Raw genomic sequence first — 23,403 nt, forward strand, 5'->3', positions numbered from 1 at the left:
TTATCAGATATCTTGCCCTGGGCGGGTGTGTACTTCTTCTCCCTGTATAAGTTTGCCAATCATAGAAAGGCAGCAATACTCAGGAGAAAGAAGAACATGGCACACAATAGTTTAGATTTCTCAGTGTGCAAGATGTAATGATACAGCTCTGATCTCGTGGTCTAAGCACCTGCATGATTAAGAAGTTCTGAGAGATTAGTGTACAAATGATTCACATCTCTCAGCTAAGCATAGGTCCCTATGTGGTAAGGGCAGTACAGCTAAGTTTAGCTGTGTTACATTACAAACCCTTCTATCAGCTCTCCTCCTCCCATAGCACTGTCAGATCTGCTGTACTGCATTCTCCTCCCACACTGACTGTTCAGAAATGAGTAAGACTTATGCGTGTTGTCCTCAGAAGTTCCTTTGAGGACAACAGTCATAAGTTTGCTTACTGACACAGTGTAGGACAAGGAGTGTGGGGGAAGACAAAGGACAAGAACATTGCTATGGAAGGAGGAGAGCTGATGGATGGGTTTGTAATATGACAGCTAAATTCTTCTGTGTTGCCCCTCCTCACGTAGAGACCTTTCTTATCAGAAAGGTGTGAGTATTCTGTGCTTTCTAGTTATGCAGGAAGTTAGACCAGGAGGTTAAAGCTGTATAATTACATCTCACACAGTGAGAAACCTAAAGCCCCCCGTCACATTTAACGACTTACCAGCGATCCCGAAAACGATGTGACCTGATAAGGATCGCTGGTAAGTCGCTGGGAGGTCGCTGGTGAGATGTCACACAGTCAGATCTTACCAACGACGCAGTAACGATCAGCGACCCGTACAACGACCTCGGCGGGCGTTGGGACTGTGTTAGGAGGTCGTTGGTAGGTGTCAAACACAGCGATGTGTCCTGCCCAGCAGGACATCACCTTTGAAGAAAATGGTCCCAACCATGCAGCAATGACTAGCGATCTCACAGCAGGGGCCTGATCGCTGGTAGGTGTCACACATAACGAGATCGTTACTGCGTCACAAAAATGGTGATGCAGCAGCGATCTCGTTAGCGATCTCGTTAGTGATCTCGTTGTGTGTGACGGGGCCTAAAGCTATTTGGGGGTATGTGTATTTTTACTGCTGAGTTGCTGCCTGTTTATGCTTGGTCAGTACAGGGAGAAGAAGTGAAAAACATCTGATACCACCCACTTGAACTTAGCAAAAGTTAACTCATTTGGTGCCAAATACTTTGAATGCTAATATCGCTGCAATAGAGTGAAATAAAAAAAGTAATAAAAACATTTAATTGTGCTCTCCAGACACTATTTTCCCTTTTGTTTCACGTTCAACATGAAAAATCTGGTGAAAGGTGACCTCTAACATGTTACCAGTAACCTGTTACCAGTAACCTGTTACCAGTAACAGTTACCTGTAGCAGAAATAAAATAACAGTTTTTACCTAATAATAAGTCATAAAAATCATACAATTATCCTCTTAAGAGAGGAAGAAGACAGGACCTCTAGTGACACCTATTGGACAAAGCAATGATATAAGTCAATATCGACCCTTTAAAGGGCCTTGCCACATAACTCCGAAGAAACTTCATTTGCGGACATGTGTTTTGGGGGGGAAGGCATGGAGGGTGGTGCCTTTTATCTGTGCAAAGCAGGAGGACAGGGATTCTAAGGTGTACAGTTTCTCCTTGTGGAGAGTGCCAATTTGGTGTAAGAATACCTGTAGGCCATTTAATGTCTCGGAATATAAAGATGGAAATTGCCTCTTCAGAGAGGAAAAGGACTGGACCTCTAATTCTACCTCTTGGATGTAGCAATCCTAAAAATCAAGACACTAGCACAGGTATATATTCGGAATGTCCTTGTTTCCTCTAAGTAATGTCTACAGCTCTAGCAAGTCACCAGACATGCTTTTTGAGTTGAATATGACACCGACACAGCAAGCTGACTCTGCTATTTTCACTGCCTGGAAAGCAAAGCAGTGTTTTAAGGTGAGATCCCCCCTGACTGGTTTCCCAGACAAAGGGAGAAAAGACACTGCAGGGAAGGCTCCCAGGACATTTACAGTATTTATTATGTGCAAGGATCCTGCACACACAGTGTTAACTTTCTCTAGCTTGCTGGCTGGAGGAGGGGGAAGTTCTGCTGTTTGCAGAAAGTCCTGCAGATAATTTCCCGATGGCAGGGGGAGGGCCCAGGGCTCAGGGACTCATGCTGTTTATTATCTACTCTGTTTATTTGCTCTAGCAGAAAAGCCGGCTGATAACCACCAGTGACAAGCTGTGAAAGAATGTAGGGAGAGGGAGGAAAACTCAGAAGCTCCCTTCCAGCGTTTTTTTTTTCTTTTACTACCCACAGCAGGGGGGGCACACTGACTCATCTTCCCGCTCTTTTAGCGCTAAGCCACGCCCCCCCACGGGCGCGATAAGCCCCACCCCCACCCCCAGGAAAGCGTGCGAAGATCTTCATAGAGCTTAATCCTTCCTGAGGACAGGGCCATCGGCTGATTCTGGTGAGGTGCTTGCTTCAATTGTAGCTCTGCTGAGCATTGCTCCCCCTCCTGGCATACTCCTATTAGGAACATGCAGAAATCTAAGGGCACTAAGAGTACTAAGGCCCACATAGTCTATTATTCAGCCTGCACTGCCTGCCACGCTGAGCTACTACGTAAACACACCTCTTCTCTCTGGGAGTCCTGTGCCCCTATAGCCCCCCAAGACCCACCTGCCACCACCGCCGCAACCGGCAGCCCAGAACCTAGGGCCCCCGCCCACCGGAATGGGCACAGTTTCTGTCCCAATCCATGGAAAAACTGTCACAGAACCTGGTTCTGGCTATGCAATGTCGTCCTTCACACCCTTCTGGGTCCCTGGACGGAACGCAGCCTGACGATACCCCTATGGAGGATCCTTCTGAGGTAATCCGGGCACATGCTTCACTGGTTGCAGCGGACTCTCCCTCGGGAGCACACAGGGCAGGCCCTCCCACACGCTCCACGGCTTCTGATGAGCTGGAGGAGGGAGAATGCTGTTTGTACCAGGAGGATTCCTTGGTTTCATCACCCCCAGTTGATCAAACTGCAATAGACTCCCTTATAGCAGCAATCAACCAAACTCTGCATGTGGAGGATCCCCCATCCACTACCACTGACCATGCGGTCTCCTTTAAGAGGACAAGGAAACCCCAAAAGGTTTTCGCTGATCACCCAAAGTTTCAGGATATCCTCACAAAGCAAAGGGAGAAGCCTGACAGGCGCTTCGGTAACCAAAAGCTCATGGAGTCCTGGTACCCTTTTGCCTCACCTGCCTCTAAGGGCTGGGCCGATCCGCCCTCGGTCGACCCCCCGGTCTCCCGCCTCACCACAAAGACGCTGCTGTCTTTACCCGATGGTTCTTCCATCAAGGACCCGACAGACAGACAGGTGGAGCACCTCGACCGCTCTGCTTTTGAGGCTGCGGGTTCCTCCCTCTCGCCCTCCTTTGCCTCTGTGTGGGTCGCAAAGGCGATCTCGGTCTGGGCAGAATCCCTTAACACTTCGCTTGAGGAATCCCAGTTCACTCATAACTTCACAGAGGTAACAGCTCAAATTGCCGCTGCGGCGGAGTACCTCATTCAGGCCTCCATGGACGCTGCTACCTGCGCAGCGTTTGCCGCCTCAAATACCATAGCCATCGTAGAGCTCTTTGGCTCCGACAATGGCGCGGACTCTGCCTCCAAGAAGTCTCTCACGGGCCTTCCCTTTTTTCCAGACCGATTGTTTGGCAAACGTCTGGACAAGCTCATTTCTGATGCCACGGGAGAAAAGAGTACCTCCCTCCCCCAGCTGAAGTCCAGGACGTCCTTCACCAGACGTCCACAGTCCTCGTTCCGTTCCTTTTGCTCTCCCCGAAACCCACTTCGTCATGGCAGCCTAGACCGAAACAGTCCAGGACTAGGGAGACTCGGCCACAACGTTTTCCCCCCTCATGACTCCTTCGGCGCCCCGGAAGACACACTTATTGTAGGAGGTTGACTGCGGCTCTTTCAACACATCTGGGCTGCCGCCTCAGACGACAAATGGGTGCGAGACCTTGTGTCTTCCGGTTACCACATAGAATTTCGGACCCGACCCCTGAGTCGGTTCTTTCTCTCAAACCCCCCAAAGACTCGAAAACGACGCAAAGCTTTTTTCCCAGCAATCCACTCGCTCCAAACAGCAGGAGTGATAATACCTGTCCCAGACGACGAGAAGTTCGGGGGTTTTTATTCCAACCTCTTTGTGGTCCCCAAAAAGGATGGGTCAGTTCGACCCATCCTGGACCTCAAACATCTAAACAAACATGTGCACGTACGGAGATTCAGAATGGAGTCCCTAAGGTCCATTATTGCATCCATGGTCGAAGGGGAATTCCTTGCCTCCATAGACATCAAGGACACGTACCTGCACATACCCATCGCCCCAGATCACCAAAAGTTCCTCCGCTTCGCAATTCAGGACTCCCACTTTCAATTCGTAGCTCTACCCTTCGGCCTTGCCACCGCACCAAGGGTCTTCACCAAAGTCATGGCGGCCGCCATGAGCGTCCTTCACGCCAGGGGAGTAGTCGTTCTCCCTTACTTGGACGACCTCCTCATCAAGGCCCCCTCCTTCCGCGACTGCTCAACCAGCGTACAGATCACTGTGGACATCCTATCCCGCTTAGGGTGGCTAGTGAATATGGACAAATCATCCCCGATCCCATCACGATCCATCACCTTCCTGGGCATGTCCCTGGACACCCGTCGGGGCTTGGTCCTTCACCCTCAGGACAAGGCGTTCGCTCTTCAACGAGCGGTACGCTGCCTTCTACGTCCTCCGTCTCGCTCCATTCGATTCAGCATGAAAGTGCTCGGCAGGATGGTAGCGGCTATGGAAGCAGTACCCTTTGCTCAACTGCACCTCCGCCCACTGCAGCTAGCCCTTCTAGCGGCCTGGGACAAGAGCCCCTTCTCCCTGGACAGACATCTTCACCTGACGCCTTCAGTCAGGTACGCACTCCGCTGGTGGCTTCGGTCCTCATCCCTATTGAAGGGGAGATCTTTTCTTCCAGTGAACTGGCTGGTCCTGACCACGGACGCCAGCCTCCTAGGCTGGGGATCAGTGTACCGGCACCACACTGCTCAAGGACGTTGGATGCCCCAGGACGCCCCATCAACATCCTGGAACTCAGCGCGATCTTCCTCGCGCTCAGAGCGTTCTGCCCTCTGCTAGCGGGTCATCAGATTCGAGTCCAATTAGACAATGCGACAGCTGTAGCCTATATCAATCAGCAGGGGGGCACCCGCAGCAAAGCGGCTTATCTCGAGGCCCACAAGATCCTCAGTTGGGCCGAATCGACGGGATCAGTGATATCAGCGGTACACATACCGGGGGTAGAGAACTGGGCAGCAGACTTTCTGAGTCGCCAAGGCCTGGCTGCCGGAGAATGGTCTCTCCACCCAGATGTGTTTCTACACATCTGCACTCGGCTGGGGCACACCAGACGTGGACCTAATGGCCTCAAGGTTGAATGCAAAAGGTACCTGCGTTCATAGCCATGTCACGCGACCCGCAGTCCATTGGCGCGGATGCTCTAGTCTGCTCCTGGCACCACTTCCGCCTGCCTTACATATTTCCACCTCTACCCCTGCTGCCGCGGGTAATCAGGAAAATCAAGGCAGAGGGAGTCCCGGTCATACTGATAACACCGGACTGGCCCAGGCGCGCCTGGTACGCCGAATTAGTACAAATGCTCACAGACGCACCGCGGCGCCTTCCAGACATCCCAGACTTGCTGACCCAAGGGCCCATTTCCCATCAGAACTCCAGAGCCCTGAAGCTGACGGCATGGCCATTGAGACCTGGGTATTAACAAGAGTGGGATTCTTCCCCGCGGTTATTGCCACCATGATCAGCGCCCGAAAGCCTGCTTCATCCCGCATTTACCACCGTACGTGGAAAATCTTCCTTTCATGGTGCAGGGAAACTAACGTCCAGCCTAAGCCTCTGGCCATCCCCAGAATTCTCGACTTTCTACAGTCTGGCTTGCAAGCGGGGTTGGCTCTCAGTTCCCTTAAAGGGCAGGTCTCAGCGCTCTCAATCTTCTACCAATGCCGCCTGGCTCAAAAACCGCAAGTCAAGACCTTCCTCCAGGGCGTTTCCCATCTAGTTCCCCCGTACAAACGGCCGCTGGAACCATGGGACCTCAACCTCGTTCTGGATGGTCTCCAGAGGTCTCCCTTTGAACCCCTCAAGGAATCCTCCCTTGCTCTTCTGTCCTGGAAGGTAACATTCCTGGTGGCAATTGCATCCATCAGACGGGTTTTGGAGCTGGCAGCACTCTCTTGCCGCGAGCCTTTTCTGATCTTTCATCAGGACAGGTGGTTCTGCGCCCCCTTCCGGATTTCCTTCCAAAGGTTCTTACCCCGTTTCATTTGAACGAGGACATTGTCCTGCCTTCCTTTTGTCCACACCCGGTTGATAGGGTGGAAAGGTCTCTGCATTCGTTAGACCTCGTCAGAGCTCTCAGATATTACATATCCAGGACAGCCCCCTTTAAGAAAACGGACTGTTCATCATTACTGAGGAGCCTAAGAAGGGACAGGCAGCTTCAAAGGCGACGCTGGCTCGCTGGATTCACTTTGCGATCCAGGAAGTCTACCGCTTACAACTCAAGCCCATTCCTAGTGGGCTGCGGGCTCATTACACGCGATCAGTTGGAGCTTCGTGGGCCATTCGGCATCAGGCTTCAGTGGAACAGGTGTGTAAGGCTTCGACCTGGTCTAGCCTACATACGTTTTCAAAGCATTACACAGTCCATACCCAGGTTTCAACTGAGGCAAATCTAGGTAGGAAAATTCTGCAAACGGCAGTAGAGCACCTCTCTCAGTAGGCGCTCCAGGCTGTCTGGGACTGGTTCCTAGTCCTTGGGTCGTGTTGTCTTCTTTTGTTTCCCACCCATGGACTGCTTTAGGACATCCCATGGTCCTGTGTCCCCCAATGAGGAGTCAGAGAAAAACGGATTTTTGTGTACTCACCGTAAAATCGTTTTCTCTTAGCCATCATTGGGGGACACAGCACCCACCCTGTTGCCCTGTTGGGCCTTGGTTCTCTCAGTACCTTATTTGGTTATGATTTTTTTTTCTCATGTTCCTCTGTTGAGGTAAGTTTTTACTGTTTTTTTTCTCCTACTGCTTGTGTACTAAAACTGAGCTTGCCTGGCCCGGCCAGGGGGTGTATACTGCAGAGGAGGAGCTATGCTTTTGCATCTACTTAGTGTCCTCCTATGGATAGGCAGCATAACACCCATGGTCCTGTGTCCCCCAATGATGGCTAAGAGAAAACGATTTTACGGTGAGTACACAAAAATCCGTTTTTTATAATCTTCAATAAAACAATAAAAAAAAAAACACCCCTTTAAAGGACATTGCCACATGTCTTATGATAACATTGCATGGCCTATAAGTTTCCCAATGCCAACTTGGAAGTATCCATAAATTCAAACTGTATTCCTTAGACCACCTATTAGGCTATGTGCGCACGTTGCGTATTTGCATGCAGTTACGCTGCGATCTGCACCGCAGCGTAACCTCAGGCGTCCTGCGTCCCCAGCATAATCTATGAAGATTATGCAGGAGACGTGCGCACGTGGCATCTTAGGCTATGTGTCCATGGGGACAGTGTCCTGCGGATATATCCGCAGGACATTCCGCAGGAGCTCCCAGAAAACCGCAGCACAGCTTTGTCTGTTTACATGCTGCGGTTTTATTGCGGAATGTCCTGCGGATATGGTGCAGGCATTCTGCATTGAGGATACAGTACCATGGCTTCGGCACTGCATCCTCAATGCAGAACAAGTGCTGCAGTGATCGGGAGTTCATACTCACCTCCATCACACAGCACCTCACTTCCCGGCGGCCGGGTTACTCTGTCAGCGTCTGCAGGAGAAGGTGGGCGGGCCTGAACTAGCTCCGGCTGTCACAAGACCGGAGCTCGTGCAGGCCTCGCCCACCTCTTCCTTCCTGCACCTGGATCCACCGCGCTGCTGTACACCGGACGGAGAAAGTGACTCGGGTGTCTGCTATCAAGGCAGGTAAGTATATGGGACCCTGCGGAGAAATCCACAGGAATAATTGACATGCTGCTGATCCGCAGGGAAATCCGCATTATTTCCGCTGTGGAAAAATCCGCAGCATGGGCACAGCAGTTCCCAAATGCCATAGAAATAGCTGGGGAGTAGCTGTGCTGCAGATTTTTGAAAAATCCGCGGAATTTCCGCGAAAAATCCACGGCAAATTCCGCACATTTTCCGCAGCGTGGGCACATAGCCTTAGAGCGCAGCGCTTCGGCTGCTGCCCGAAGCGCGCATTCTAAGAAGTGACATGTCACTTCTTTCCTGCGCTCTGCATGCAGCTCCTGCTCTGTCTATGGGAGGGGCTGCACTCAGAGCGCATGGAATCAGCTTTTTTTTTTTCATAACGGACTCTCTCTGCAGCGATTTGAAGCGCACGTGTGCTGTTCAAATCGCTGCAGAAATTTCTGCAGGGCAGAACGCTACGTGCGCACATAGCCTTAAAGACCTCTAATCCAGCCAAACTAGTTCTCCTGCTTTGCATAGATGAGGGGCAAATACCCCAAAACAAGTGTTTGTAAATGGAGTCATATGGCAAGGCCCTTTAAAGGGTCAATATTGACTTTAGGATTGCTACTATCAATAGGCGGCACTGAAGTTCTTTTCCTCTTCCTCTCTGAAGAGGCAATTTGCATATTAAAATTCTCAGAGGATCATTGTATGTCCTATGCATAACCCATATGCCAACTTCATGCTCTCCACAAGGAGAAAGTTTACTCAATAAAATTATGGTACAATTAGGTAAAATAAAAGTCTTCTTCAAGGATGAACAGCAAGCATGAAAAGTCATCAACCAAACCAATGTACCTGCTTAGCGATTCCAGACTGGTCTGACACCTCTGAGATTCTAGTTTTATGCCCTCCAGTAGATTGCTGATCTCATCTTTCTCCCTCTTTAACTCATGCCTTCTTCTCTCTGAGTCTTCCAGATTCTCCAGAAGTTGCCTCTTGGTGTCCTCCACAGATTGTACGGCGCTCGCCAATTCAGAGAGCAGCTCCTGCACAAGAGAAAATGTAGTAAATAGCTATTTATATGGACACACTGACAGCTTGTGGGTAGCCACAACCATGTGGTCCTAAGCTAGGAATGTCTAAAAAACTATTTTTATAAAAAAAAAATAAAAAAATCATAATGATGTGAACACATACTAATGAATAAAACATATAGATCTATAGTATATGTGGCATAGAGATAGCTGGAAAGATGGAGAATTGATAACATTTTTCATTCTGTACTGAAGAGGACATTGTGATAACTGGCAATATGCTTTTTGACCTCCATGGGCACCTTTTGACGGTCTAATTCTCTCTCCAGAATCATTTATATAAGAAGCATTTGTGGGGTTTATGCCGAATTCCGACCTTACTATCTACGTGGTGAAGCAGAAAATAAGTCATCTGTCCCATTTTTAGAGCTTGCGCCCAGGTCAGATTCCTGTTCTTAGCTGACACATAAGGATGATATACTTGAAGCGTATTTTCTTCTGACTGGTAGTGTTTAGTTTAGGTTACTAGTAGAATACTATGGGGCATAATAGCACAAATAAAGTCTTATCTGATGGACATGTATAGATATTTGTGTAAAAATGTGCTCATCTTGCTGGGTTTTGTCATACTCAAAATTAGAGCGTGTAATCAGCTGCTGCATGAACCAAAAGCCCTAGGGCTAGTGATGATACAGAGAAACCAGAAAACCGGTGTGGTAGTCACTGCGCTGCTGAGAAGTTTTGAAGATCCAATGCACTGGTTTATTTCTCAACATGTTTCAAAGTGGTCACACTTCTTCCTCAGGAGAACCACCAAGTCGACGTTCTCCTGAAGAAGAATTGTGACCACTTTGAAACGCGTTGAGAAATAAACGCCTTTCATCTTATTCCAATGCATTGGCATTCAAAACTTCTCAGCAGTGCAGTGACTACTATGTTGGTTTTCTGGTTCCTTTGCATAGTTTAGGTTAGGCTGGACTCACACGAGCGTATGGCATCTGATGCGAGAGCATCGGATGCGATATGCTAATGTCCCCCGGCTCAGGCTCTGCTGCGAGCGTGAGCCGGGTGTCATGCGACTGTAATCCGATCTTGCGATCGGGTCACAGCTGTGAGGCTGAGTACAGGCGCTGCGGAGGAGAGGGAGGGGTTAATTCTCCCATCTCCTCCACTGTCAGCCTGTGCGTAGATCGCACTGCACTGGGATAACATCCGAGTGCAGTCCGATGTATCTCTCGCATCTATTCACTTGAATGGGTGCGAGGGATACGGCTCTCACAGACAATCGCAGCATGCTGCCGCTTTTCTCGCATCCAGAATCTGGATGCGAGAAAAGCTGACCAACAGCTCAACCTCATTGCCTAACATTGGTCAGAGTGCAATGCGAGAATTTCTCGCATTGCACTCGTCCGATTTTCACGCTCGTGTGAGCGTACCCTTACTGTCATGTTTCTGTTTGCTTGATCCAGCCTCGTCTTTTCCAAGCCATATTTTTCCCAAATGAGTATTTGGGAGGTTTTAACTGTTTCATTCTCTGCAACCTCTAGATGCTCAAACCACCAAGAATTGTACCTGCAGTGATTATATGGTCGATATAATTTTTTCACTTTATGGTGCTTTGCTCATGTATCATGTTCTTTTTATGCCTAGGTTTGCCGACGTATATTTGCTTGATTAGATATTAATGGATGGAAGACAGATGCATAGGGTACATGGCCTGATAAGAGGGCACATTTATGGCTCTTTGACATATCTCTTTATATACATTTCTATCTGATCCTCCTTACTTTTTCTCTCTCCTGGCGCCTCTGTAAAGCATTCTGTACTGCCTTAAGGGCTGTGTCTTGTCTATAAGGTGAGCGCATACGAGCTGGAGATCGTCTGCTGGATGGAGATACAGAACGTCTTAATTCATCAGCTGCTGATCCGTCTTCTTCAGCATTCGTGGTACCAGCTCGAGTATCGGCCTGACACACCTGAAAAAAAAGAAACATACAAATACAATAACAAGTATAGCTGGGTCCACATCTTGCGGATGTGATGTGTTTCGAAATACCATAGTAATAAGTGAATAAGTGCACTGAGGTGAGTGTATAAACACTGATTTTTTTGTCTTTCACTGGTAATTAATGGGCTTTAAGCTCCTGTGTACCTGGAGCACATGATCAGAACAAATTTCATCTTTTTTGGTCTCACAAATATGGCAGTAGCTTTAAGTTTAATATTGAAGGCTGCATAAATGTAGCTGGATAATTTTCAAGTAATAATTAACGGAGCTCAAAATGCAACCAGGGACCAAGCTCGACAGATATCAATAAACTCCTGCAAGTCTACTGACCCAAACTATCAGCATCATAGATCAGGATAGAGAACCATGTATAAATCTGCTCAGGTCCTTCTAACCTGTAACATATAAATATCTACTGATGGGACTTCATGATTTGCTTAAATGGCATCTGTCACCAGGTTTTTGCCGCCTAATAAGAGCAGAGCAGAGATCCAGATTCCAGTGGTGTTTCACTTACTGGAAATCACTGTTTAATCAGCAGGAGATTATCATTAGAGGACTACTTGGCCTGCTGCCAGGTAGTCCAGCATATTCAAGAGCCCTGTATAACTGCTAGATTTGCAGCAGAAAAAACATTGATTTTATCAAAATGACAGCAAACAGCTCAGTAAGTGACACATGCCTGGAATCAGGGTCTCTGTCTCTACATTATGCTGCTCTCAAATAGCAAAAACCTGGTGACAGATTCCCTTAAAGGGTATGCTCACACGATCATATGAAGCGGATGAGTGCAATGTGAGTAAATCTCACATTGCACTCGGACAAATGTTATTCAATGAGGGAGAGCAGATGGTGAGCTTTTTTCTCATCCAGATTCTGGATCAGAGAAATGTTGCAGCATGTTGCGATCGTCAGCGAGAGACGTGTCACTCACATCCAAACAAGTCTATGGGTGCGAGTGAAACATCGGACTGCACTCAGATGACATCAGAGTGCAGTGTGATAATCGCATCAGTTGACAATGGAGGAGATAGAGAGATTAATCCCTCCCTCACTTCCGCAGCTCCCTCCTCTTCTGCAGCTTTGATCTGATCGCAGAATCGGAGCAAAGTGGCATGACACTCGGCTCATGCTCGCAGCACATCGGGAGACGAGGGTCATTAGCATATCACATCCGATGCACTCGCATCGATGCCATAACATTGTGTGAATCCAGCCTAATAGTGAACAACACCATGGCCCTGATATATATATATATAGCATTGGCTCGCATGTCAGTCAGTTCTTTGTCGACTGTTGTAGCATGTCAGAATATCGTGATTCTTGCTCGTACGTTTCTCTCTTCTTCCATCTTAGACCTTCACACAACACAATATGGGACATCTTGTGGAGCGGCAGTTCACCCAACACAGTCAAATGGAAGTCTGCTACTACGGCACAGCAATTCACCCAAAACAGTAAATGGAAGACTGCTGCTACGGCACAGCAATTCACCCAAAACAGTAAAATGGAAATCTGCTGCTACGGCACAGCAATTCACCCAAAACAGTAAAATGGAAATCTGCTGCTACGGCACAGCAATTCACCCAAAACAGTAAAGAGAAGTCTGCTGCTACGGCACAGCAATTCACCCAAAACAGTAAAGAGAAGTCTGCTGCTACGGCACAGCAATTCACCCAAAACAGTAAAGAGAAGTCTGCTGCTACGGCACAGCAATTCACCCAAAACAGTAAAATGGAAATCTGCTGCTACGGCACAGCAATTCACCCAAAACCGTAAAATGGAAATCTGCAGCTACGGCACAGCAATTCACCCAAAACAGTAAATAGAAGTCTGCTGCTACGGCACAGCAATTCACCCAAAACAGTAAATAGAAGTCTGCTGCTACGGCACAGCAATTCACCCAAAACAGTAAAATGGAAATCTGCTGCTACGGCACAGCAATTCACCCAAAACAGTAAAGAGAAGTCTGCTGCTACGGCACAGCAATTCACCCAAAACAGTAAAATGGAAATCTGCAGCTACGGCACAGCAATTCACCCAAAACAGTAAATAGAAGTCTGCTGCTACGGCACAGCAATTCACCCAAAACAGTAAAATGGAAATCTGCAGCTACGGCACAGCAATTCACCCAAAACAGTAAATAGAAGTCTGCTGCTACGGCACAGCAATTCACCCAAAACAGTAAAATGGAAGACTGCTGCTACGGCACAGCAATTCACCCAAAACAGTAAAATGGAAATCTGCTGCTACGGCACAGCAATTTACCCAAAACAGTAAATAGAAGTCTGCTGCTACGGCACAGCAATTCATCCAAAACAGTAAAATGGAAGACTGCTGCTACGGCACAGCAAGCACACTACTACATTCCAGATAGCACACAGGGTGATCCATCCAAAAGTAGTAGGTGGACAGGCAGCAGATGTGTGAAACTGGCTCAGTTGCCCTTAGCAACCAATCAGATTCCACTTTTCATCCCTCATATGACTCTTTGGAAAATGAAAGTTGGAATCTGATTGGTTGCTAATGCTAAGGGCAACTGAGACAGTTTCACATATCTGCTGCTGCCTGCTCTGTCCCCCTACTTTTGGACGGACCACCCCTGTAGTAGTCTACACTCCGCCTGTTTGTCATTTAGGTATTCTATAGAATGACTAGCAAATGTATGAATAGCTGATGTATTTCATACTTTGACGACCAATTTCCGGCATTATATACATTGCCTAGTTATTCTATAGAATGCCTGCTTTTACACATTGCCGGTAGCACATATATAATATATTCATTCTTTTTGAGTGTTTAGTGAGAGCTTTTTAGGGCAGTTTTTGGAGCGGAACTGGGAGAAAAAGGCGTCACCTGCACGTACAATTATACAGCTCCTTATAGTTATCTGTGTTGTAACAAGATGTTCACCTGTGTCCTCATAACCTGACGAGATCCTTCTCTAGAAGAAAGGCTACACAAAGTAATGAAATAACTTTTTATATTGTATGCCTTAATAGAGTATTCACATCACAGCCACTTATATATGGGATGGGATTATCTGTGCTTACAACATTTGCTCAGGGCTACAGAAAGATGAGTAGATCATTTCCTCAATGCTATTTCCAAAAACCTTATTTACTTCTTCTGTAAGGCTATGTGCCCACGGGACTCTGTATCTGCGGATTTTTCTGCATCAAAATCCGCAGCTTTCCCCCGGAATCCGCACCTTTTCATAGGTGCGGATTTGACGCGGATTTTGTTGCGGATTTTGCGTTTTTTTTAAATTCAATTGAATAGGCAAAATGCGCAACAATAATTGACATGCTGCAGATTTTTCCGCACGAAAATCCGCACGATTTCCGCTGCGGAAAAATCCGCAGCGTGGGCACAGCATTTCCCAAATGCCATAGAAATGGCTGGGGAGTAGCTGTGTTGCAGATTTCTGGAAAATCCGCGGCTTTTCCGCGAGAAATCCGTGGCAAAATCCGTGCATTTTCCGCAGCGTGGGCATATAGCCTAAGGCTGCTTTCCCTTTCACACATCAGTTTTTTGGCATCAGGCACGATCTTGCGAAAAAACTGATGCGACAGATCCGGCGAAAAAACCGGATCAGTTGCATCAGTTTTTTCCATTAGTTCCTTCAGTTTTTTGACAGATCGGTGTGATACTGAGCATGCTAGCTCAAAAAAACAAATTTTTTTGCCGGCTCCGGCGTCCATAGGCTTCCATTATAAAACACGCCGTACGGCGCGATCCGTTTTTTTGCCGGACACAAAAACATTCACTTCAAGGTTTCATCCGGCCGCCGGAAACGCAAGGCCATCCAGAACAATCCGGCGCTATTGAAAGTCTATGGGGGAAAAAACAAAAAAAAATGGATCTGGCGGCAACAAACGCCGGATCCGTTTTTTTTTAGTTTTTGCCGGATTATGCCTGATGGCAAAAAACTGAAGTGTAAAAGCAGCCTAAGACGAGACATGCAGCCAACTCAGCTGTTTCCAGAGTCCTGGACTCCTGTGTCCAGACATGAATGGCCAAGGTGGGATTTTAATTTAAATGGGTTTTCTCATAATTGTAAACACAGGCAGCTTTTATTAAATATCCTCTCTGTCCTCAAGAACGTAGGAACTTTTTATTCCATAATTTACTGTTAGAACTAACAGAGTTAAATAGATGGGTAGAGTGCTCAAAAAGGGACTAACGTAATCTCAACCCTATTTTAAAATGTGCAATTTTTATTAATATTCATTAAAATGTACCCATATAAATGAGAATGGATCACGTTATCCTTGTAAATAACCAAGGAGTTTCATATACACACCCACTTTAGGAAAGGGAAACTAATATAGCCCTATAAGGGTAGTATATCCCTACCTAACAACGGAGGGTATGACACCATAAGTTACCGGGCGCCCCCGTTCCACGTCGGCTCTCTCTCTCCCTGACCCTGATATAGGGATGGGATGGAAAGCCCTATAGTGGTGCTTGCACAGTACAATATATATGAGTTCCCAAATGGTAACACTCTTCCCTGTATTGTTTTCCTTAGATCAAGAAGGTAATTTACTGTTGGCCTAATTTACTGGCCACCTCTGCAGTCTTATCAGCGATCACTGGTCTTCTAGGGAAGGCAGGCAGGAATAGAGCTTGTAAGCGCCTCTCTGAAGGAGGCCAGATCACTAAATCCAGACAGCCCCAGTTCCCCTGCACAATTCCCCTTCAGATGCAAAGCTGCATCTGTTTGCAGCATTAGACAGCGCTCAGTTCTGACTGGAGACTCTGCATGTCGCTGGTCTGAACTGTCAGCATTCAGGAGCGCACCGCCCCCGGCAAAAAGGGAGGCGGACAGCAGGAGAGTGATGCACTCCTGATCATAGAAAACGAGAATAACACTTTAAAGGGACTCTAACACCAAGTTAATAATCTGAAAGCAACATGATGTAGATGCATAGACCATGATTCCCGCAATGTGTTAATTATGGGGCTGCTTGATGCAGTGTTGATAAAATCACAGATTTCTCTGCTGCAGAATTACCAGTTCTAGTTCTCTGAATATTGACCTCTGTATAACCCTGCCCACACCACTAATTGGCAGCTTTCTGTGTGCAGTGTGCATGGGCAGAAACCTGCTAATCAGTGTTGGGGATGGGGGTTACACAAAACAGCAGGATGACTACAGGTCACGAGACAACTAGTCCTCTAGTGATAATCTCCTGTTGATAAAACACTGATTTTATTGAAACACTAAGCAGCCCAGTGTTACGGTATGGGGTTCTCTCTAGCCTTGAACCGCCCCGATCCGTCTTCATCCCCTGCTGTGGAGCCGGCTGGCTCTCCTGCGCCACTAATCCGCCGCTCCAGGTGCCTGGCTGCTAGGCGTCAGGTGTCCAGGGTCTTTGTGTGTTCGGAGACTAAGCCCCTGTTTTGCCCTACCGCGCATGCGCGGGTTCCCGCTGCCTCTCCTGGCTCTAAATGCGGGATTACTGCTACTGCGAATGCACGTGACGTCACCAGTGATGCGGCGGCCACTGATTGGCTGTCTCTGACATCACCGGTGATGCATTGGCCGCTAATTGGCCATTGGTGACGTCATTGGTGATGCAGCGGCCCCTGATTGGTCGTCAATGACGTCATTAGTGATGTGGCGGTCCCACATTGGCCGCTGCCGGCACCATTGCCATCTGGTGCTTGGCTTGTGTCAGGGCTTAGTCTTTAAAAGATCCTGGATGATGCACATAGCTGCACATGCGTCACATAAGCTTGGTGGCATGATACATAGCAGTGCAGCTAGTCGCAGCTTAGCGCCATTGATATCTGGAAGCGGTAGGCAGGGTTAAGCGGCGTTACCAGTCACGCCAAGATTTGTGGTGAGGTACAGTGAGGGTCAGTCACTCCACTTCTGCTTTACCACTCCAATCCTTCCGTAGCAGCACAGTTATGTGTTCCATATGTGTACGGACAGTCACACTCAGGACTCTCTGTGCTGCTAACAGGAGAGGTCCTGCTCTCGGCGTGTGCCCATCTAACACCGCCGATTGTGTTTTCTATTTTTCTTGTTTCTTTGAAGCTGTGCCGTCCGGCCGATTGTCCATCTATGGCTTTACCACCTACCCAGAGGACCTAGGGAGACATTAGAGCTTCCCTTCTTCTCGGCTCTAATCGTCCTCCCGCATAACATCCAGTTAGTGAAATACTGCTGAAATCAGGGTCTATAAAGCATTTGGCTTCTGACCCTAAACCCTCTTACATTGTCCAATCATTGCGAAAGTGTGCAGGGGCAAGTGAAAAGGGTGCTAGAATTTCCCAGGTTGTCCCTTTATTTACATATTATCAGGAAGAATTAAATAGGAATGGTATAACGAGTTCTATGAAATGGTGCTCGAGAATGGTTATTTTATAGAAAATTAATTTATTTAGTTAAAAAGACATGTCAGCAGAGGGGGAGATGCTCTTTAAGACTTATTTGATAAACTCTTTATGTATAATGCTTCTTGAACATTATTCATTATAATGCTACATACCTGAGTAATGGTATTTAAGATTTGCTGCAGTGATTCGCATTCCTCTCTGACACCTTCCAGCTCCTGCCAGGTGTTACAGCCAGTGTTTTCCTGAAATAAATGGGACATAGATCACTTCTGAATATATGGTATGATTTTCTAGTACTACTCATAGTCTAACCCTAATCATGGGGCCATACTTTAGCGCAGTTTTTGTACAAAACCTTATTAGGGCTGCTATAGCAGGTTGAGGGTCCTCCATTGTATCTCAGTTTTCAATTGGAAGTGTACAGGGTTTTTGCCAGCCAGATTCAGTCTAAGGCCTCCTTCACATGTCTGTGTCTCCGGTACGTGTTTGGTCCGTTTCCTCACGTGCTGGAGACACGGGCACATGTAGACCCATTAAAATCAATGGGTCCGCGCACACGTGCGTGTTTTGCTATGGATCGTGTGTACGTGTGGAGTATACGTGTGCTCCACACGTAGACATGTCCGTTTTTCTCCAGCATCACAGGTGTCACACGGCCCGCACGGATGTGATCCGTGTGACACGCACCAGAGAAAACACACGTGTTTGTAAAAAAAAAATTCTATACTCACCTTCTCCAGCACTGCTGTCTTTGCTGCTGCTGTCACTTGCTTCCGACCCCGCTCATTATGCTTATTGAATATTCACTCCACTGCGGGCCGGAAGCAGCAGCAGCGGGGAGTCGGCAGGACCGGAGACCAAAGATCAGCACCACGGACAGCAACGCCAGGGACAGGTGAGCAGAAAGTTCCGGTTCTCCGTGTGTTATCACAGATAACACACGGAGAACACACGTTGTGCCATAAAAACGGCACACGGAGGACGATACGCACCTTTGACACGTCTGTAAAAAACGTGCGGGATTTTCACGGAGGTGTGAATGAAGGGGGCCTATAATAGTTTTATGAAGCTAGTATGGCAGTGCACAGAGGCTGCTAAAAATATACAGCTGCACTCTGAAATGCTAAGGTATGCAAACATTAAATATAAGAATTTTGGAACTGCATAAATGCAATTAAAACTAGATACTTAGCGCACAAAATGGCCAATTTATGAAAGCCAAACATCCAGTAACAAAGCATATTTATTTATTGGATCCCTAACCTAATTTGATTCTCTCCGGGCTTAAAGCCTGCAATTTTATGGGTAAGCAGGAACCTACTTAAATTGGAAACCGCCTGAAGCTGGTGGGAGGAGTGCTCAGTCAGAAAGGAATGATCTACAATATGAAATAAAGAACTGACCAGCACATCCAAACAGAAAAATGTGAACAGGTGGAAACTGAAAATGCAATATACTGCTAAAAACATACAACTGCACTCTGAAATGCTAAAATGTCAACATTGACTATAAGAAGTTTGGAACGGCATTATTGCTATTATTACCGCCAATAGCAGTAATGCAGATCCAAAATTCAGTTCCGTTGCTTGGATGTGCTGGTCAGTTTTTCATTTTATTTTTTATTTCATGTTGTAGGGAACACAGAGGCCGTGTGGCTCTGCACTAAGAATCGGTACAAGCTGTGGCTTTCTGCATTATTGCATCTTCTAATTAATGAACATCTCTCACTATAAAAATGTGCAGTCTGACCCGCTCTTTCATTGAGAGTTCATACATTTGGATGCTTTTGTTATGGAAACCCCAAACAAGATTCAAAAGTGTAAAGAAAAGGCTAATACATCCAGTGGACAGAAATAGTCCAAATTAATGGCCCAGGTGTCTTGGATACATTTAAAAAAAATCTACACGGACCTACCACACGGGTGCTGCTTCTTTAGTTTGAGCGCTTTTTTCGCTGCTGATCTCTGAGCATAAATATTGTCATGTGACTGCTGCAGTCAATCAGTGACTGCTGACTGGCTGCAGCCTTCACATTCTATACAAGCTGAAGAAACGATGATCTTCCACCCGGTTAAAGCTGTGAAGGTTGTAGTGGTATCATGGAATTATGTCATGAGACTTTTGTGGTGATGAGCAGCGCTAGGTCGGAAACTACTGTAAATAAATATATCTAATATATAAAGCTGAATGTGTGTATGTATGTGTGTACGTGTGTGAGTATGTCCGGGATTGGCATCTGCACCGTCGCAGCTATAGCCACAAAATTTTGCACACTCACAGACCCCGAGATGACCCCGAGAGCGTCATAGGCTATGTTGTGAGGTGAAATTTTAACCCCGCACGTTCCAATTTACCAATCAATTTTGCCCCTATATAGATAATGGGGAAAAAGTGAAACAAAAAGTGTATCCGCATCGTCGCATTTACAATCACAAAATTTTGCACAGACACCTCATGTGACCCAGGGAACGTCGTAGACTATGTTTTGACAGGAAAATTTAACCCCGCACTTTACAGTTACTCTCCAAAAAACATGCCTTTATTAAAGTAAATGGAGCCTGGAACTACAGGTTATTAGTAGGAGCTGGGAGTGGTTGCTATAGGAACAAAAGACATTCATAGTATAACAAGCTTATATGTGAGGCAATAAGATGTCGGTGGGGAGACAGAGAGAGACAGACAGAGAGAGACAGACAGGGAAAGAGACAGACAGAGACAGACCTGGAAAGAGACAGACCTGGAAAGAGACAGACCTGGAAAGAGACAGACCTGGAAAGAGACAGACCTGGAAAGAGACAGACCTGGAAAGAGACAGGGACAGAGAAAAGCAGACAGTGAAGGAGGAGACAGCCAGAGAGACAGACAAAGATAGATGGGGAAAGACACAGACCTTGATAGAGACAGAGAAATAGAGACAGACAAAGACAGGCAGACAGGGAAAGAGACAGACAGGAAAAGACACAGACAAAGAGATGGGGAGACAGACCTGGAAAAGAGACAGACCTGGGAAAGAGAAAGACCTGGGAAAGAGAAAGACCTGGGAAAGAGACAGACCTGAAAAGAGACAGATGGGGAAAGAAACAGAGAGATAGAGACAGACAAAGAAAGAGACAGAGACAGGCAGACGAGGAAAGAGGCAGACCTGGAAAGAGGCAGACCTGGAAAGAGGCAGACCTGGAAAGAGGCAGATCTGGAAAGAGGCAGATCTGGAAAGAGGCAGATCTGGAAAGAGGCAGATCTGGAAAGAGACAGATCTGGAAAGAGACAGATCTGGAAAGAGACAGACCTGGAAAGAGACAGACCTGGAAAGAGACAGATCTGGAAAGAGACAGATCTGGAAAGAGACAGACCTGGAAAGAGACAGACCTGGAAAGAGACAGACAGAGACAGCCGGGGAAAGAGACAGATCTGGAAAGAAACAGAAGGAGCACATTACTTGGCCAATTTAGTTAAATCTGTGTGGAATATCTTTGGTGTTGAAATGGAAATGCTTCTATTAGCTTACTTTTTGCCTTTTAATAATTACATGTATATCTATTTGTTTTGTATTTATTGTGTGCAGAATACATTTTTATTAATACATTCTATTTTAACAGCAGTTATTAACCCGGGCGAAGTCAGGTAGTACAGTATATATATATATATATATATATATATATATATATATATATATATATATATATATATATATACACACACACATACATTTTATATATATATATATATATATATATATATATATATATATATACATACATACATACATACAGTATATATGAAAACATTTTTTATTTTTTTTAACTTATGCATCCTGGGACCCTTATTAATGGCCCCAATACCTTGGGAAAATTAATAATGGGATGTCAAATAGTGGACAATTAATCCATGCATTTCAAATATACAGTCATGTGTGCCCCTTTACTGCCCAATAACAAAAATATTGCGGAGGAGAATCAGCTTCTTTTCAAGATTTCTCCACCTCTGCAGCTTTCTTCATGATTAAATTAAAGATTTAGGAAAACTGATTTCATCTTCATTTGCATGTATACATTCCCTTACTAATGGTGCATATAGACATGTCAACTGCGATAGTTTAAAGGGGATTTCCACTATTAAACAATTCAGAGCCCTATAAAATCTAAAACAATATACTTACCTGCAATGTTGCTGCTGTTCTCTGCAGCAGGTGACGTGACATTGTTGTGAGGCTGCTAATCAATATGTCAATAATAAAGGCTGAGGGTGATCAGTGGCCACTGATTGAGTGCAGTTGCCACCCATCGGGAACAGCAATACCTACATCACTGGAATGGTGTCATTGCAGGAGGTTAGTATACATTTATATATAAGAATGCCCAAACCTGTTGCCCAATGTCTAAAAATTGTAAGAGCCCCATGAACATTAGATTCAAGTTGGCCAAACGCTCTGAAATCGGCCTACAGTCTAATAGGTATGGAGGTCCCTTGCTGCAATTCTAACAGACAATCCTTTCATCCTCCTCGGGGATAAGCTGCTGTCAGAGTTGATTGGCAGAAGCATTTTCAGGGTGGACACAAGCACTTGGCCAAGCAGAGTGTTCCTCTGTTCGTGAGAAATAGCCATTAGCAGGAAGATACCACAAGCTTCCAAACTTCTTGGAGTAAGAGCTCTGTTTTTTTGTGTTGTGTTTTTCACATATAGCACATGTACTTCATGTATGTTCATGAGTCTGGGTTTTTTTTGCCATCTGAGTGATCCACGCAAAATCTCGGAGATGTACTCTATTAACCCGAGTGTCGTATCAAAATTAGAAATATAAGTCTATGGATACAATACGTGAAAACAATCGGACAGTATTGAGATGTCCTCCGTGTGCGGTCTGTTTTTCTTGGACTGCTTGATAGGAGAAAGTGGAGAAACTTTTTTTTTGCTTCTCATCCAAAAACTGATGAAACTCGGAAAAAACTAATTAAAATCTGATGAAACTCAACTCGAAACCAGTTGACTCTTTTGTTCATATGTGAAAAACAAAACCGGATGTTGGAATGAATTCTTAGGGGGAATTCACGAGTCAGGTTTTTTTTCTCAGATTCAATATATGGACACATTTCCATCAGTATGCTGGGTCCAACTTGCACACATTTTTTGGTTAACGTGCCAGTTTATATCATTTGTGTGTCATCAGTTTTTCTTGTGTACAAAATAATTTCCAAAATTTTCCCAGTATTAAAATAAAAGGACAACACTAGGCTGCAACAGAAATGCCATCCATGTGCTGTCTACTTCTTTCACGGACTCATTCACTTATACACTTGAGGGGGAGTTTCGTTTGCAAACTGGTCCAGACCTGGACATCTCTGTTTTGTTTTAGGCCTATGGGTAAGTAATAAAACTGGACATGTGAAAAGGCCCACAAACTAAAATGGGTACATGGTTTAGTCTCAAAAAAAGGCAAAGACGGATAGAATATATACGTGAAACTACCTTAATTATTTCACTGGTAAGAGGAAACTGGGGATGGTAAGACCCCAGCCATGTGAAGAATATAAGGTGAAAATATTTTCTTTAATTAATTTTTGGGAACAATAGCACTAAGTGCTAGGTATTGCTTTAAAGAGTTATTCCTATCTATAAGATCCTATCCCACTATGTAGTAGGTGTAATAATAATATTTGCATATACGTCCAAATAGAAGTGTAGTAAAGTTCTCCTGATATAGCCATTTCTCTTAACTCATGTGCAGGGCATTACAGCTTAGGTATCCATGGTTACTACCACGCATATAGTCACAGTTAGGCTACTTTCACACATCCGGTTTTTGCTCTGCGGCACAATACGGCGCTCTGCAGAAAAACCGCAACCGTTTTTTTTTGCCGCCGGTTGGGGTTTTTTTTGCATAGACTTACATTAGTGCCGTATTGTGCCGCATGGGCCTGCGTTCGGTCCGGTTTTATTTTTA

General features: G+C 45.9%; 1 protein-coding gene across 1 annotated transcript in view; it reads right to left on the minus strand.

Moving 5' to 3' along the window:
* CROCC2 (ciliary rootlet coiled-coil, rootletin family member 2) overlaps positions 1-23,403 on the minus strand; it is a 324,826-nt gene that overhangs the window by 115,749 nt on the left and 185,674 nt on the right. Inside the window, exons 11-13 of the mRNA XM_075340867.1 lie at positions 17,617-17,706; positions 10,890-11,078; positions 8,924-9,114 (exon numbers count right to left, since the gene is read on the minus strand). Coding sequence (XP_075196982.1) covers positions 8,924-9,114; positions 10,890-11,078; positions 17,617-17,706 — 470 coding nt within the window. The remainder of the gene's footprint in view (positions 1-8,923; positions 9,115-10,889; positions 11,079-17,616; positions 17,707-23,403) is intronic.

The sequence above is a fragment of the Anomaloglossus baeobatrachus genome, chromosome 3 (genome assembly GCF_048569485.1).
Source record: "Anomaloglossus baeobatrachus isolate aAnoBae1 chromosome 3, aAnoBae1.hap1, whole genome shotgun sequence".
NCBI lineage: Eukaryota > Metazoa > Chordata > Amphibia > Anura > Aromobatidae > Anomaloglossus > Anomaloglossus baeobatrachus.